General features: G+C 38.8%; 1 protein-coding gene across 2 annotated transcripts; it reads left to right on the forward strand.

Annotated features, from left to right (window-relative positions):
- The first annotated feature begins 695 nt into the window (after positions 1 to 695).
- On the forward strand, positions 696 to 17,560 carry inavab (innate immunity activator b). Of its 2 annotated transcripts, none has more exons than XM_035153049.1 (10): positions 696 to 959; positions 7,529 to 7,649; positions 9,939 to 10,072; positions 11,252 to 11,374; positions 11,485 to 11,716; positions 11,907 to 11,960; positions 12,216 to 12,525; positions 13,145 to 13,300; positions 13,890 to 14,592; positions 15,857 to 17,560. In XM_035153049.1, exons 2-10 carry the CDS (start codon positions 7,595 to 7,597, stop codon positions 15,947 to 15,949), a joined length of 1,860 nt encoding a protein of 619 aa, XP_035008940.1. In that variant the 5' UTR covers positions 696 to 959; positions 7,529 to 7,594; the 3' UTR covers positions 15,950 to 17,560. The 2 variants fall into 2 exon arrangements, with proteins under 2 accessions (XP_035008940.1, XP_035008939.1); XM_035153048.1 differs by lacking the exon at positions 696 to 959 and adding an exon at positions 5,636 to 5,735.
- The last annotated feature ends 456 nt before the right edge of the window (positions 17,561 to 18,016 follow it).

Genomic DNA, 18,016 nt, shown 5'->3' on the forward strand with positions numbered 1-18,016 from the left:
GATACAAGGTAATTTACCTGTAGTGTGTTTTGGTCCCTTCTGTGTCCCTTCAGTGGAACATGCGCTTCACTGGGTTATTTAACGCACCGCTGCCCTCTAGCGGTTGAAACAAAAAATGATACGGTGTTAATTTGGGCGCGTCTTTAAAACCCGCTTTTCTCTTCAGTTACATAAAAACAGATCCACCATGGAGGAATAAGAATACATCATAACTAACTGTAACTTGTTTTGCTGAAATTGCTGCAAAATAGCAGAAAACAGGTAAATAAACACACTCGCATCATGTGTGCGGCATTCACAAGCCCTCATCAAACTCGTAACTTCTAAAACGCTAGTGGTAAAGATAACCTGAAAGCGTTTTCAAGCATTAAAACGACTCCTTTGAATATAGTTTTAAGTGGTTTTACATAAGCGTTGTTTTACTTTTGCAATTATGTTACACGTTGGCCCATTTCTCAACTGAAGGAAAACAAAGAGGAGAAACAGCGATGTAATGGCAAATAAAAAACTTGAGAAACTTAAAACTTGAGGGTTTCCTTAAAACAACTAATGTATACGTGTTTACCACTTTCACCATGATGTCTGTGTTGATATTTTACAAATGTGATGTGTCGTGATTACTATGGTAAACGCTTGGTATTGTTAGGTAGTTCATGTGTACGATGGAACGTGAACGCCACACTGCATTGCTGTACTTCACTGAGCTGAAGCAGAAGCAGCCTCTCCACTCAAACTCTCGTATTTCGCTTTAAACCGTGACTTTAATGTGCGTGCTTCCTCTTGTTCACTCGCGTGGACCACAGAGACTCAACTCAGCGACTTAGCGTTTGTCTCCATCAGCGCTTTGGTCAAAGTAACAAGGAAACAAACTTCCAGCTGAAATCTGGGAAGAGCCAATGGGGCTCAGATTGTATGGATGCAGATGAGGCACGATGCTAGTTAGCCAACTAGCTACCAAGGTAGGAGCAAAAAGGAATGGCATCGAAGTTTGATTTGATTTGACAAACCTCGTGTGTGCATGTGTGCAGAGGGGTCGTTATTCAGTGCTGATGAACCCACTGTTGCTCTGGAAGGGAGCTACTGTAACCAGAGGGGGAAGAGCTCCCCAGTAAAGCGACTTTTAAAGTTTGCTAAACTCCTGAAAGTGGAGGCCCAGCAGCTTCATGAAGGGGCTGAGTGGCTGGATGAGAGGGATGAGGACATACCACAACATTTCTCCTTTATTTATTTGTCTAATCCCTTTTTCTTTAGCCCTGAGAGGTTTTACATTATATATGTATATAGTTCACCTCTCAAGTTGATCTAGTTCTTTGTGCAATCTGTTTGTTTAATCTTATTTCTTTGGCATAACTGCAGTATTCAGATATACATGACATGTTATTGTTGCTAGGTAACATGCATTATGCATTATACATTTCCCCAGTGGTTTAAGCTTAAACATGGAGGCAAACCACTGAATCTGAAGATTTATTCCAATTATTCTATCTGGGGCTGGGCAATAAAACAGTATCAATAATCATCACAATATAATTTTCATCAACAGCAATAAAACAAAGGTTGACATATATATATATCAACATATTGCTCATGCATTGTGCAAGCACAGTGAGGAGGTATAACACATTAATGATCTACCTCAAATGTGTAAAATGTTTTTTCTGTTTATCAAGTGTTTGTCGTTCTCTGCCCATAAAGAAGAGTTCAAAACCACAACCTTCACTCAGGAGTCTTTCAACTTAAAATAAATAATAATGTGACATTTATTGTGATAATTATTGATATAATCTGATATGAAGAAGTTTAATCTCAATATCATTTTTATATATATCGCATATCACCCAGTCTATCTCAGACATTGAGCTTTGAGTTTTTTCTTTGTATTTTCTGTAATAAGTTTCAATAACACCAGACATCACTGACCAGCAGAGAAGTGATGAGCGTGTAACATCCTCTTTCATCAGAAAATCACAGCACCATAAAGAAATATGTCTGAGAGGAACTGACAGATTCAGGTACAGGGGTTTTATACAACAGTTAACCAATGTTATGCTGTTGATACAAATTTAACAAACAGGTGAAAATGAGACATATAGGAAACTTAATGACATTATTTTATCATTAATCTCTATAATGTTTTTTCTTCAGTGTAGAATTAGTTTGTCATTTCTGTGCACTGAGCTATTTCTACACATTCATATGAATCCGCTGTGCACTAAAACGTGCATATCAGATCGACATTAATTGAATTTAAATTCTTCTGGAAAATTCTTGTGTGTCCATAGACATTAATAGTGTCAGACTTCATTGTGGAGAAATAAGAATAAAATACAAAAACATGTAGAGTATTTTTGGGGGTTTGAAGATTGCACAAATTGTAAGAAAACCTTAATAGCTTCAATGAAGAGATCAAACAGAATAACAGGAGGAACAGTCTGATTTTTAAGGTCAAAAGAGGGTCTTTGATTAAACATGTTTCTCTGTGTGATGGTGTTGATGTGTTAAAGCTTGTTCACTCTCAGCCACAGTTCTTGGGCTTGGTTACAGTCTAGAATAACAACCTGATTTACATGGTGGTGCACAGTCCTCTAATTCAGCAATCCACAACAGACTCACCACTTCTGGCTGCTTGCTCATTTGAGATACTAGCAGTATTCATTTCACATCATTATTATACTCGATTAGAGCCTTTAGGTGAAGCTTAAAGTCGTCCGCAGGCCGCTTGTGGTGGGAGGGAGCCCATGCAGCTTAGCAAGCTTTTTTGTGTTTCTTCTAAAGCCTCAGGATTTCCAGTGTGTTAGTTCAACTTTATAGCACTTTTTAATGACAACACCTTGATTTAAGCATCCTTATGGCAAAAATGACCCATTAGAACCTGGCAGAGGAAGCAAGTTGTAAAATCTTGTGTGATCCCCTGGCAGCTGATGGCTCCCCGTGCTTGCAGCCGTAGTCTAGCTGTACACTTATAAAACGGCTCAGGAATATGTAAAGAATTTGTTATGCCAGCTGCTGTGTTGCCTACTCAAAGGCCTCTCTCTGTCTCTCAGGGACCGCAGGTTTGTATAAACTACCAGTGACATCCACCAACTGGCTGCTTCGACACCGGACGTGTGTTTGTGTTGTACAGGGGAGAAGTGAGATGTTTCTTAACTAGTCCTCACATCCGGCATGATGGCCTTCGCTGCAGAGTCATTGTTATCACATTATAGAGGAAAACTGTGAGATGATTTCTTTTCTCCTCCAACTCTGACGTTTCTGAGGTCTATTGATGATTTAAGATGTGTCTGAGAGAACTTCTTATTCACAGCTCTCTTGAATTTCCAATGATGCTAATCATCTGCATGACTGCACTTCACTTATATTTGATTTTAGTTTATCAAACTGTTTGGTATGCAGCCTGTTTACACAAGGCGCTGCTGCCGCTGCTGCTGCCGCTGCCGCTGCCGCTGCTGCTGCCGCTGCTGCTGCCGCTGCTGCTGCTGCTGCCGCTGCTGCTGCTGCTGCTCTTTTATTGTATTAACCTTACAGGTGCTGGCTCAGACTTTTCTTGCACATCTGTTCAGTTTGCAGTGTATTAGGAACACCTAGCTAATAGTAATGCAGTTTCTCAACCATAGACTATATAAACATGGACGATGCATCTTAACCTCCTCCTACTACCCCAAAATATCCAGGATACGAACGCCTCTATTTTGCTTATTTTGTAGGTATGAGTCTGCACAGTATCGATCGGGGCACATGTGCTCGACCAATTGTGAGTCAGTCTTAGCTGTCAATCATGGCGTTGCACCCGTTTTTATAGCAGAAAAATAACTAATTAAAACTAAACTTACGAGAAAGATTAACAAACATCAGTGGGATTTAACAAAAAACATCTAAAATGACAGAAGCCATCTTTGAGAAAAATGTATTTGTCATGTACTCTTGAGTTTTTAGTTTGGTCCATGTCCCATCCACTAAAATGGAGGACGTGGGGTTTATGACCTATATTTCAGCCAACCACCTGGTGGCGATAGAGACGCATTGGCTTCACTTTTGTGATGCTGTCAAGTTATGTATATTTATATACAGTCTATGGTCTCAACAGTTCCTAAAATCCTTCCAGTCATAAATCGCAGGTATTTTGCTGAAGGCTGCTAACAGATGCACAGACACTGATCTGTTGATGTGCCTGTTCAATATTAATATCAACATGCCATTAGATCTTTCTGGTTTCAGTCATTGCTTCAGCTTAATGTTAACCTAATATAGACATTATACAATAAATCTATGACTAGTATTGAATAATCAGTTATTTATTAGAGAGAAAATTGTGTATCACAAGCTCAGAGAGTTAAAGTTGACGTCTTCAAATACTTAGATTTGAATAGGAAACCTGATTTATTAAAGACAAACCATCAATTTATTATCAACATTGTTGCAGATTAATTCAATGTTGAACTAATCGATGAATCGACTGAATGTTGCAGCTCATGCAACACACACATGCTTGGTGTCTGTAAAATAAGCCAAGCTGTGCTCACACTTTGAAGCTTAACTGCAGAAGTCACTGAACCAAACATCTTCTGCTTGTGTCCTGCTGCGTTCTTGGTGCCGTGTCGTCTGAGATCTGATTCTTGACAGTCTGGGAATTGCCGGGCCTTATTTCTAGAATGTCTGCACCAACATTCCTGGAAAGCCAAAATGAATATTGAGATTCAGAATGAATGCGAGACATGCAGCTACAGAGCAGGTGCTGCCTCTAGGTCTCTATAAATCATGACTCTCCCTCCACCATGTGTTTCCTTCTTTTTAGCGGAGGCAAAAATGGCAGGCCACTAAATGGTTTAAGCATTCTGGAAGTAGGTAGAGAAATAATGAAGTTTAAGGCTGCAGGGAAATCGAACAAAACGAATAATACGTTGAAAATGGCTTGACTTTTTAACAGCCAGGAGATGGCAGTAGCCAGGCGCTGACCAGTTATTTGATTCCTGAACAGGCAGAGCTGAACTGTCACAGTAGTTAGCTTTGATTTATAGTCGCCATTGTGAGAGAGCGAGTCATGCAAGACTGTGAGTCATTAACAGTCAGTTATCAAGTCAGTGGGTCATCTGTTACCTGTGATTAAACCATTATGTCTCACTTTGTATATTTATACATAAAAGTTAGACATTTTGTAAAATCTCATAAAACCTGCACCTTGACATTTTGCAGTTTACATTGAATAAGTCTCTGTGACTGCTACAGTTTGTGACGCAAGGACAGCAACTGAGGAAAATATTTGCAGTTCATTTATCTGTGAAGTACCATCAGTCAATCAGTAAATAGTTTGGTCTTTAAAATGTTCGAGAATGGTTACAAATGTCCTTAAAAAGCTTGTTTTCTGGCCTTAGATCTTTGTCATCCTGCGTCTTTATGTGGCAGTGCTTTTGTAATCAGGTGGCCACCACCCATCTACACTGATAACAGGGCAAAGAGACGCATAATTTCTCTGTGTTTTTGTCATTGTTGTTGACACAGTTTCAAACTCAGACGGGAGCGCTGAGTTATATGATACTGACTCAAATGCTCGGCCCTCCTCTCTGTGTGTGTGCGTGTGTGTGCGTGCATGTGTGAGAGGCCACTCCTCTTCAGCAGGCAGCTTGTTCTTAGTGGGCGAGTCTCAGTCGAGTTTGAGCATTTTCATTCAAGTTGGGAATTGTAAAGGACGGCTTTTCTGGCTTCCTGAGATTGACAGTTTTTCCTTCGTTTCTCATAAAGTAAGTGGAATCTTTCATGTGTTCATGTCTTTATCGATTCATCCTCTGCCTCAATTCACTTGGATTTTAACAGCTGTCATGTTGTTAATGGTACTTTTGTGAGATGATTCATGTTGAGATATTCATGGATTTTGACAAACTATGTCAGCTGGGATCTGATCTGTGTTTTCTCTGGAACTTGACTTAAAGTTACAAGGCAGAACATTTCGTCAGCAATGTTTTTAGTCCAGTGCAGTTTCTTAGCACCTTCAGAAAAAGGGTAACTCCTTAACTCTTATTGTATGACTTTTATTTAAAACCCATTCCCAGTCAATTGTCAACATTTAAGTGATTGTATTTGTAGATGTAATATTGAACAATAGTTTCCACACAGATAAAATATGTCTCATAAAATATTTGATCAGAAAGACGCTGTGGACTGTTTGGTGTAGCGGTATTAAATCTTCCTTTCCTTTAACACTCGGCTCCAGGCATGTGGGCGGGGGGACAAGATTCTGCAGGTTTATTCTGGGATTTCAGTGATTGGCTCACAATAAAGCAAAGACAGGAAACTAAAAATCTCTAACTTCGGGATAAAATTACTCACCTGACTTATTAAGTACTGTATTAGATCATCATACGTGTTGGTTTTAGCGCAGAATCGATTAGACAATTATAACAGGACTCCAAAATAAACAGCATATATTCATAATTTAATGATCTTTCTTGTAATTAATCATTAGAAAAAAACAACTTCCAAATTTCCAAATGTTAGGATTTCCTTTTTCCCCTGTGTGCTATCATTGAAATAACTTAAGATTTTTGAACTGTTGGTCACAGCTCTCTCTGTGGTGTCTTGCAGGCAGCATTTTCCTATATTTCCAGACAAATTGATCAGAAAGCTCATGGTCTGCTTCATTTTTGACTGATTCACTTACAGTTGTACCATTTTTGTTGTTTTGAATGTGCTGTGCATTAAATGATTTGCCTTAATTTTGTAAACGCTGCAGTTACACGTGGGAGGGTTGTGAAGCCACCGGTCACAGTTTTATGAGATGGGGAATGTGTCACGCTCATGTCATATTCAGGATTATACTGTTATATAATACTGGATGTCGCCCTGTAGCTCGAACAACACAGTGGTAGAATCACCTCGTGTATGTCGCTGCTCGGGATTTATCCTCGTCCAGTTGTTTCTCACAACAGTGACCGTGAGAAGCTTCCTGTCCCTAACTGAGGCGAACCTCCCTGTGTGCCAGAATGCAACCACTGCCACATTCCTGTATTCTCTTAGTTAATGATCTAACCAACACACCTCAAAGTTTTTTCTTGACACCTGCTGTATGCACGGCTCAAGTGTCCCGAGCCCCTTATCAGAAGTGATACTGCATATGACATCAGACCATAATAAAACAAGTTGTCACAGGAAACACACCAGACTTGGCAGCTTGTATGTGTGTGTTCATGGCGAGGGAGACATGACTACACCTGACGGAGGTGTCACACAGGCACGTCACACCTGAATCATGCAACAGGTCACAGGATCAAGTCATGGGCAGACTTTAGAAAGCTTCTGCTCATTCTGTTTGGATCCTTTACAGACTCATGACTCACCACTTGTTATCATATTTTAATATTCATGTGGTCTTTCCTCCCACTGGGAGTGGACTCCCTGAGCTTTAAGAATCTGCTGCTATTATTTGATTCAGTGTTGGTTTGGCCTTTTTAAGTTTTGCCAACACGAGACAATATTTTCTATCAAAGTGAAATTAAATTGTGTGAAATGTAAAAACATAAAACATCATGTTTTTCAGGACATGTTGAGCATCAACAAAATATCTTACCTCTGAAGAACAGCTACAGGAAGTGGATCTACTGATATGGAAGTCAATGGAGAGATCAGTGACACCGACAGTGGCATCATTCTTCATTCAGGTAAAACACTTAAATTATTTTGTCTTAATGAAGGTAGTTTTTATTGAATTGCCCTTAAATAATTAAAGTAAATACATGAAATGGATTAAAGTCGAGCGTTCAGAAATTCCAACAGTTTCTAATCAATCTATTCAATAATTTGAATCATTTGTTCTACAATTTTGTGTTAGACCAACAATCTTGAGTAAAAGTACAACATTTTTGTACAAAAAACAATTTAGCTGGAAGCGTTGGTCCAGGTGATGATGTCATCAGCAGCTGCTTTTCATATGACCTCAAACAGCAGAGAAATGAGAAATCCCAAAATGAGGAAACACATAGATGTGATCATGTTTGTGTTGTTTATGACTAAGAGTGACTAACCACAGGCTCTTGTGGTTAGTTGGTATGATATGATCTGGTGTACAGGTACTATTATATCTACTATTTCAAATACATTTGAATTTCAAGTAAACGCCTTAATGTTTCTCCACCAACTACACAGTTTAATTACATCTGTGATTTGGAATTCACATGAAAATAAACAGCTAAATCCAGATCCTGTCCACAACATAAATATTCTTTTGACACATTTCACATCTTTTATTGGCTGTGCTCCATCCAATATTTAGTCAAATTGCATCCTTTCAGACTATAACTCAATCCTAGAAGATTACATGGAGTCGACATACTCTAATTCTTCTGACGGAGACAATCTCAGTTATGTTCTCAGTAAAAAAATCTACATCATCAACTCTGTTCTCCACACTCACCAAATTCAGTTTGTTTCAGGATGTAATTCCAGCAAGTTGAAAACAAGGGCAAGTCATTTACGATGTGAAAGAAAACAAGTTGGCATGTTAAAACTCAGGCAGGGACTAAACTGCATGTGGTCCTCTGTGACATGCTCACTGGATGTAATGCTAAATATGTGATACAAAGTGTTGGTTTGTTGTGATGTAAATGCAAATATATTGTGAAAAGTTTTAGCACTTAATCCAATTTTACAACAAATGTTTAGTCGATTATAGAAGAAATTATTGACAGGTTTTTCCAAAAAGAAATAATCCTTTTAAATTGCAAACTTTTTTTGTATATTCTTTTTTCGTCACAGTCGATCTCATTAAGTCATAAAAGTCGGTCACCTGCATTATCCTCTCTGTCCCCTTTGGTGACATAATTAACAGGAAACTTTGGGTGTCTTGTTTTTGCTACGCCCAATAGTGTCTGCTCATTAGTTATGGCCACCCTGACATTCTTTGCGCCTTAATTGAGCCACGTGATGTCTGCCCCATACAATGAGAAAGTGTCCATCCACAAAGAATGGGGGGATTGTCAGCATAGGAAGAGGAATTCTGTGCTCTATTGTTGTGCTGTCACACTTTGTTCCTGTCGCACCTCAGAGGTTTGTCAGTACCTGCAGGGATTCAGTTAATAATCTCTGAAGGTATGTGGTGCTCAGTGTATTTTTCCTGAAGCCACTCCCACAGTTCCGAGACTAATCTTAATGTCATTAGTCACCAGGGCTACAGACAGCAGCAGGCGAACACTCACACATTGTTGATAGTCACAAAGATCCTGACACTCAGTCTGCCGTTTCAGTGTCAGAAAGAATGAAAACAAAAAAAGACATGGGGTTCATGGTGCGAGCGCATTCTTAAATATAAGGCAACAAAAACACAATTAAGAAAAGAAAAGATTAAAATGAGTTGCTTAAAACACACAGGGTAAATTACAAAAGACAAACTTAAACAGTAACATCGACTTTAATTTTATAATGAACACATTTTTTGATCCAGCAGGAAATTGGACAGTTCACTGAAAAAACTGTTGTAGCAGCATGAGCTAAAATATGACAAAAAAGTATGTACATGTATGTTGCGAAAAAAAATATTTTCAGACCTAAAATAACTATAGTTTCTTTTGGTTGTTTTTTAAATGCTCACTAATTTTGTACTTATACTGAGTTGTCAGTTAATATTAGAAATTATCTTCCATATAATCTAATTTAGTTCAACAGCAACAAAAACATCAGCCTCTAAAAATGAATTAAATTAAATGTCATGCTCAACAAAAACTGAACACAATCAGTTTTCCATCTGATATTGATCATTTGAAATTGATTATCAACACGGTTTTTACGACAACATATCAAGCTAAAAAAACGTTTTCTATTTGGACTCTTGGAACTTATGATAGTAACTCTGTATATTATTACAATATTACAAAATAAAATCATGTTGCTTTTAATGATCTCTATTTCATCTACTCCATCTTTGTTGGTTTTGCTTTATGCTTTTACTTCCTCAGGCTCCGACAGCCCAACGACGCATACGAAGGATGTGACCACACACACACGGGCCATGAAGCTCAAACACCAGGCTCTCCAGGACCGACTGGAGCTGTGCATATTGGAGCTGAAGAAACTCTGCATCCGTGAAGCTGTAAGTAAGAGTGACAACAGGTCTGCAGAATAAAAACTAAATATGCTGCATAATGATGAATTTACCAATCTTTATAGGTTTTAGTTGACCTAGTCAAAGTAAAACTCAAGACAATTGTAACAGTAGGCTTACAACCTTATCGCCATATTGCAACCTCGACATGGCCTTGATGTCTAAGTGGTTATCTGCAGTCAGGAGCTCCACTCAGAGAAAACAATTCTTTAATGTAACCTCCGACATCGTTGTTTTGTCTTGTACGACTAAGCAGAGCGCAAACTTCATCTCCTTCCTCTCAGAAACATTGTGTAGTAAAATTAGATCATGCAATGTGGCTGCAGCTTTTGAAGACGGAATCTGCTGGTTCAGTCAGTCAAACCAATTTAAATGTTCCCACACCGGCCTGGATTTGAATTAAGCACGAGACCTTTGTCACATGTCATCCCTTTTATTTTCTGTCTCTTCTCACTGTCCCCCTCTTTCTTTGTATCTCTGCACTGTGAACTATCAAGTCAAGGCTCATGAAGTACTTTTAAATCTGGACACATACTCAGGCTTTGGGAGTAGTACCTCTGTACATAGTGGCTCCAGGGTAAAATCCCAGGACAGATCATTCTTTCCTGTTGACACTGGGCTGGGCACTCCTGTTGGGACACGCTCAGGTGAACTAATGGCAGACATGATGCGTCTCCCTTCCCTCAGTGACAAAAGAACAAGTAATCTCCCTGGCCGCTTGCGCATTTTTGTCTGTGTAGGAGTGACTCAAAGTAACAGTTTTTAATGACTGTTCTTTAATCAAATGTGTAGCGGTGCGTTGTCATGCTCCTGAGTTTGGTTTGGACATGGATACGTGTTGCAGTGTGAACGTGAGACTGAAAGAATGTGTTGTGAAAGGATATATCACAGCATTGTGCAAGAGATTCCCTGATCTTATATGCCTCAACTTGTAAGGTTAGAAAAGAAACTTCTATATCATCTCGAAACGGAAACAGTTTTGGGTTGAAAAAAATGCAAAAGTGCATATCTTTAATCAAACAAATAAACTGAAAGGATTTATTAATGTTCTTTTATTTTGATTATCTTTGTGATCAAGCCTTAATCTGTCTTAATTAAATATATTTATTCATGTTTAAAAAAAGATTTGTGCACAGTTTAATTTGTAAGATTGTCTGTGTTGTTCAGGAGTTGACCGGACGGCTGTCAGATGATTACCCTCTACTGCCTGGAGAGAAACGTCCAAAGATTCGCAGACGCATCGGAGCTGCTTTTAAATTGGATGCTCAAAGCATCCCCCGGGGAACAGAGGTACAATTAGCATTTAGAAACCACAGAGTAATCTGATTTTCAAACTATAAGTAAAGATGAAGAGTCACACTGTTGTCTGTCTCTATCCTCCTGTCACAACCGTTTTCCAGAAGTCTGAGCTGATTTTAGTAGATGCTGAGTTGGCACTTCAGATGAAAATATACGAGGCGGCGCGAAAGCTGTTTGACGAGGATCACCTGAGTAAGGCTGTTAAAAAGAGCCGTTCACAGCAGTGCAAGAGAGAAGAAAAGAAACTTAAACGCCTCCAAGATACGTCCTTTCAGCTGCGGCTGAAGCACGGCCGATCCTCGCCACTCCCTGCTTTCAACATTTCACAACAAGGTGAGAGACGCCCGGCCAGACCTGAAGGCAGTTTGTGGTAAAATTCCTATTGTCTGTGCAGAAAAAATTATAGTTTTTCACTTTATAACTAAATATATCTGAATGTAGCAGCCCTTGACTTTTAATGAAATGTGTCATTTTATACTTTTCAAATGAATCAAAATGTTTTTTTCCTCTGTTTGTTTTAAAGATTTGGGTACATCCGATGACAGCTCCCTGTCTGATTCTGTGGTGCAAGATGAAGGTAAGATTTTCCCTGACTCAGTTTCTAACAGTGCAACATCAGGTCAGTGTTTTACTGACGTTTTAAAGCTGGACAGTGTTTCTCACATGACGAGTTGACCATGAAACATGTGGCAACGTGAGCAGAGTCCAGCAAATGTGGATCTTTACCCCTCAGTGCTCAGTGTAGGTTCATACAAGCCTCTTGGAGATGCATAGATAGCAACACTTAGAAACTACACCATAAACCGTATAATTATGATTTTTTTTTTTCTAGAAGTGACAAGCCAGTCATCACAGCCGTCTTCAGGATTCCCCTATCCAGCAGAGACGGATCCTCCCCAGCCTCCCACCGTGCCCTCACAGTTCTGTGTGGACGGCCCCTGTGCGTCTCCATCTTTGGATCAACAATCCCAGCTGCTGCTGACACCAAATCAGTCTCCCCACCCGAGCTTTGACTCTTCGCTGAGTTTCAACTCGAGCCCAGTGTACGACGCTCCTCCCATCCAACACTCCCCATGGACAGAGTCCAGCTTGGACCAGCCCTACCAGAAGAGCAGGAAGTCTCGCTCTTCCATCAAGACCAGGTAACACTGGCCATTTGTCATGACTTTTTTCCTGTTAGTCAGGTTTTTACCACTGAAGAAGCAAAGTGTGACCTATGGGACTAGGAATACTTTGTCTGTGTGAAATGCATATCATGGTGCTGCTAGTGGCATTAACGACAATGTAGACTTCAGTGTTGGTAAATGTGCAACACTGCCACCTGCTTTTGCACAGGTGCTACATCAGCCAGTGTGTAGAGCACAGAACTATAAATCTTAATCATTTATAATGACACCTTCAAAGAGCATTGTAATTCAGTCTTTATTGTCCAGTAGTCGATTACAGTAATAAAAACTCTTAACTGGAACAGTAGCTATTCTTCTTTGACAGTGTAATAGATCAGTGTTGTGCACATATGTGTACATAAACTAATGAGATCAGAATGCAACATGTCATAGACAATACAACAATATATTTTGGAATGATGTTAAAATCTTTTTTATTTTATTTAAAAATGTTGTCACTTGAATTTCCACCATTGATATCTGTCATAAAAAAACAACGTCTGGGTATTTTTTCAATTTTATTTTTTGGATATAGGAAAACCCAATTTGAGAATAAAAATCTAATATATTTCCGTGCATCATTTTGTGTGTTCAGTAGTCCAGCCAAGTCTGAGCTGCTGCCACCGTTGGAGGCTTGTTTAGCACATTCAGCTCTGCCGCTTCAACTCTCCCATCTGAAGCTGAGCCGCGCCCAGTCCAGCAGCGTGCCCTCCACACCAGAGATGCGTGTGCACAGACAACTCTCCCTCAGGTATCTGCACCTGTACATCACATCCCAGTTCATGTTACTATGTGCAAATTGATCATATACAGTATATTACTGCAGGACTGTTCCATTACATTATATTTTATTTTAAAAACCCAATTGGAGGCAAATGAAATTAGTTTGAATAATTGGTTAATGGAAAAAATATAAAATATGGGTGTTGAAAAGACATTTTAAACTGTAAAATTACAGTGTGAGCCATAAACTCCCTTTTCCTCATAAAACAGAGGCCTGTTACTTCGACTTAGTAGTGAACAGTTTCTTTAATACTTACTGTGCAGTTGTCAATTTGCAGCCACCAGACGTCCCCTCTCTGTGCAATCAATGTAATTCTTAATGTATTTATACATATATTCACGAGTTAATTTGCTAATACACTGAAGACAACTCTCTCTCTCTCTCTCTCTCTCTCTCTCTCTCTCTCTCTCTCTCTCTCTCTCTCTCTCTCACTCACTTATGGAGAGTTCCATTTTAAACTGTGAGATGGACATACAGTATTTAGAAGTCGTGCAGTTTCTTTTCTGAGTTGCCTTGCTGATATAGTTGCTATATAAAATTGTTTTGTTTTACACAGGTTGTCCAATGAATCTTCATTTGAAAAGGACCGTGGTCGCACCAGAGGACCAAGAAGGCGACTGACAGATTATGCAGTAACCTTTCCAGAGACTCCTCTCTCCGCAGTGGCCTACGGAAGCCATGCTAGCTCTGAGGATAGCAACTCCGAACACTCGTTTACATCTTACAATAGCTCCCCGCATCAGGAGGTGCCCTGTGATTTGCCCAAACACTATCAATCTGCATTCCCAGGCTCCAGTGGGGTTGGCAGCTTTGGACCTCAATCTTTCTCACGCAGTGCCTTTTACAATAATTCCAGGCACCAGCCCAGCCCTATTATTCATAAAAGCTATTACAACGAAATGGTTTACTCGCCTGATACAGACATGGCACGGAGCTATTACGCCCCACAGACTTCCTGTCCTTCCAACAGATATGAGGTTTGGTATAAAGACTCACCCCCTCAGCCCCACCAGAGACAACAGAGGCCTTTACCTCCTGATATCAGACTCTCCCCATCCCCAGCTCAATGGAACCACCCACATTACAGCCCCAGTGGTGTCCCACGACAAGTTGTGAATGAACAGCTCAATTCGTGGCATCGGCGCAGTCAGCAGAAATCCCCCAAGTCCCGTTCTCTCGACCGCCAGGGAGCGGTTAGAGTGAAAAACATGCAGGTGCAGGAGTCACCATGCTACCAAAGTCAAAGGTACCATGAACAGGTAAGCACGTCAGACTCATCTGTATTTATGCTTCACAGTCTGTCAGCAAAGATATCTAACGACTTATTAACCTAAAATACAGACAAAATGAGGGTTCAGCAATTGTAATAAGTAATTGTCTTATTTAATTAAATACTTGAGTGTAGGAAATTATTTTTTCACGTATCCACCAACTAGAATACTTAAATTATTCTGATCACATAAAGTAAAGTTTTAATGAACTGAATATAGTGAAGGAGTTTTTCTTTCATCTTTGGGTGGTATTAGACAATGCGTCCACAGGTCACTAAAACCTTAGTTCATTGTCTGTCTCTAGCTATCTGATAGAATTCAACAAGCCCAAGCCTACAGTAGCAACCAAGGTCATAGCACCCACCCTACGCATGTAGAATAGGCTGTGATAAGCTGAGCCTGCACTTAGCCTAACCATGTCTGTGTCTTAATGACTCAAGGTCAATTAGAAACACAAGTCTCCTCGAAGTAGGACACTGATTTAAGTAAAACATGGTTTGAAGTTTAGTTATTGGCAGCAAATAGAATATATGGATAAAATACATGTATGGATATGATATAATGAAGAATAACCTTATTCGTAAATGTACTAAGCTTGATGGTATCGCAGGTTTAAATACCAGAAAGAAAGCTTTACTTTCAGTGTGATCTCTGCTCTCCTCGATGCATCATGCTTCAATAATGCTTCTGCATCACATGTCATCTGAAAACTCTCCTGAAAGTTCTTTTATCACAGAGAAGACCAACTCACAGATTTCAATCACAAACATTACGTGGAAATTATGGGTTGTTACGAAATGAATAAGTTAGTAATTTAGGTTTCTTGATCTGTTAGATTGTTTTGGTTTTTGCTATTTTTAGTAGATGTGAGGACATTGATTTTAAATACAGGGAAGAAGAAAAATGAACACTGTTTTTTTTTTATATTTTAAGTTTATATTTATCGCACAGAAAACCACTTCATGTGCAGTGTGATCATCTGACTTAAAATTGACAAAGGCAGTGCTTTAAATGTTTGGGATATAAACAACTTCCTTCTGTCTCAATCAGTTTTTGAATACAATCCTGGAAGCAGCAGAAATTAGTTTTTGTTTCTTTTTGTTTCTTTCTTTGAAAGAGATAAAAAAGACCATAACTTAATATGACCATCTATATAAGCCTCGGATACAGTCATTACATTGAGATTGTTTGTTAATTGAGTTTGATTGCTTGATTTTGAAGTGATTATTCCTTTTTCTGTTCTGACTTTTAGATGATCCAAAGACGGGCTCCCCAAAGAGGTGCAGATGGCACTCAAGGCCACTGGGTTGTAGATGATGGATCTCACTTCATAAGTCAAGTTTAAACTTGGACGATAAAGTGAACATGTTCACTTAAAGGCTGCAAATGGATCATTTCCCAATAAACCAAAGCAAAGTACCGAGAAAATCCCCTTGGATTAACTGTCAATGCCCATAAAGAATTATTTTTGTACATGAAACCTGACATCATCCCTTTTACCTGCCAGCCTGGATTTGGGGTACAGCCTCCAAAGTTAATAAAAACACCACTCTGATACACTCCTCTGATTTGCAGCACAACTGTAAGGTGGGTGTTGTTTTTATCCACTCTCTTTACATTGTTGTGTAATAACAGTTGAAAGAAATTAAGTATTTAACTCTAAATGGTTGTTAATTGTTATAAATTGAAAAGGGGATAAATGTTCTTATTACTGAGGGATGTTTTAATTTTTGTGTGAAAGTCCAGTGTCAAGACTGACACAGTAAAGCAGCTGAATAATTAACAGAAGTCGGAGTTTCTGTCTTTATCAAATACAGGGTTTCATTCAAATGTAAAACAGACAATGAAATCAAATTATATTTTGCAGCGGACTAGTTGGAAAAAGCACAAACTCTAACACAGAAATAGACACTAAATCTGCTCATTGTAGTTAGATCAAGAGAAATGTGAATTAACTTTTCATTTAGCCCATAGTTTAGGTTAATCTCAGATTAATTATTATTTCTTTCAAAATGTCAAATGTGAAGAGGTCAGGTAAACTGCTCTTTACTTAACTTGATTAACACACTGCCAAATACTGCCAAGTGTAGGTTGAGCTTTTTGCAGTTAGTTTGGGAATAAATTGCTCCTTTTGTCTTATGAAGGAAATAAATCCATTGAACAATCATTTAAATGAGCAGCTTATCCCCTTTTAATAAGTACATGTTGTTTGTAATGTTACCTTGATTTAGTCACTATGTTAATGAACTTGAGCTGCTTAAATTTAATTCTTTGTGAGTCTTGTTTTTAAACTTGCACGTGTCTGTGGCTGTGCCGGTTAACTTGAATTTCTAACTGATTTAATCAACTAGTTGAAACTAGATATTAATCCACTCACCTGAGATAGAAAGTAGCAAGTTAAGACAAAAGCAATGTCTTGATGCTTGGCAGCTAATAATGTGTCAAATATGAATTTTAATGTCCTGAGCATTTACTGTATATTTTTCAGTGTCTTATACATAATTTAAGACTGCAGTTCACTTTACACTAACATTTTTTAGTGGCACCAAATTTAACTCCAGGGTGAACAGTGCCACTATGTTTCTATTTCCTCTTTACCAAGGTCATTTAAGAATTAGAGATAATTATAATACATTCAACTCCAGCTAAACACTGACTGGTCTCGCTTGATGATCTCTTTATGTGTTTATTTATTGTGATTTGCACCATTGGACTCATGGACAGTCAGACTTGAAATTTGACCAGAATTTGTAATATTTAGCAGCAGAAAACACTGTCAAGTTATATATGAAAAAAATGTAATCACAATCATGTTACCGTGTGTGCTGTGTGCCTCTTTTTTATACTGTCTTTTTACTGTATTTATCAGTTAACAGTAGTTTAAGTGGATTTAATAATGTGTAATGTTGCTGTGAAAATACTTTTCCTGTGGAAGTAAATAAAGAGTTATCTTGTTCATAGTTTTATTTACTCTCATCATGGGCTGCTGTTGGGCTGTCTGAACTCTTTAATAGCCCTTTATTGATACTGGACATTTAGTCATTTCACAAAGTAGTAAAACGAATGAGAGCAAGGTCACATTTAGCTCCTTAAGTTTCAGGTCCCTGGTGTTGGACATGGACATGCTCTGGACATTTGAATGGACATTTAATTGAAGCAGTAGTTTTGTCGAAGCTTTTCACAGGGAAGAGAGAGGTTGAGAAACTTGCAAAGCAACCCCCAAGCAGACTGAAATCAGTTTGAAATGTTTAATTCTTTAGGTATTCATTGTTCACCACACCTTCCTCGTATACAATGCCTGCCCTCTGAGACAAAACATAGTCTCTATGATTCCATTCAAGTGTAGAGAATGGTCACTGTGTAAAATTTCACAGTGTCTGAAGCAGCTTTCAGAAAATGGTGCAAGCTTTTT

Source organism: Hippoglossus stenolepis, chromosome 3 (assembly GCF_022539355.2).
Source record: "Hippoglossus stenolepis isolate QCI-W04-F060 chromosome 3, HSTE1.2, whole genome shotgun sequence".
Taxonomy (NCBI): Eukaryota; Metazoa; Chordata; class Actinopteri; order Pleuronectiformes; family Pleuronectidae; genus Hippoglossus; species Hippoglossus stenolepis.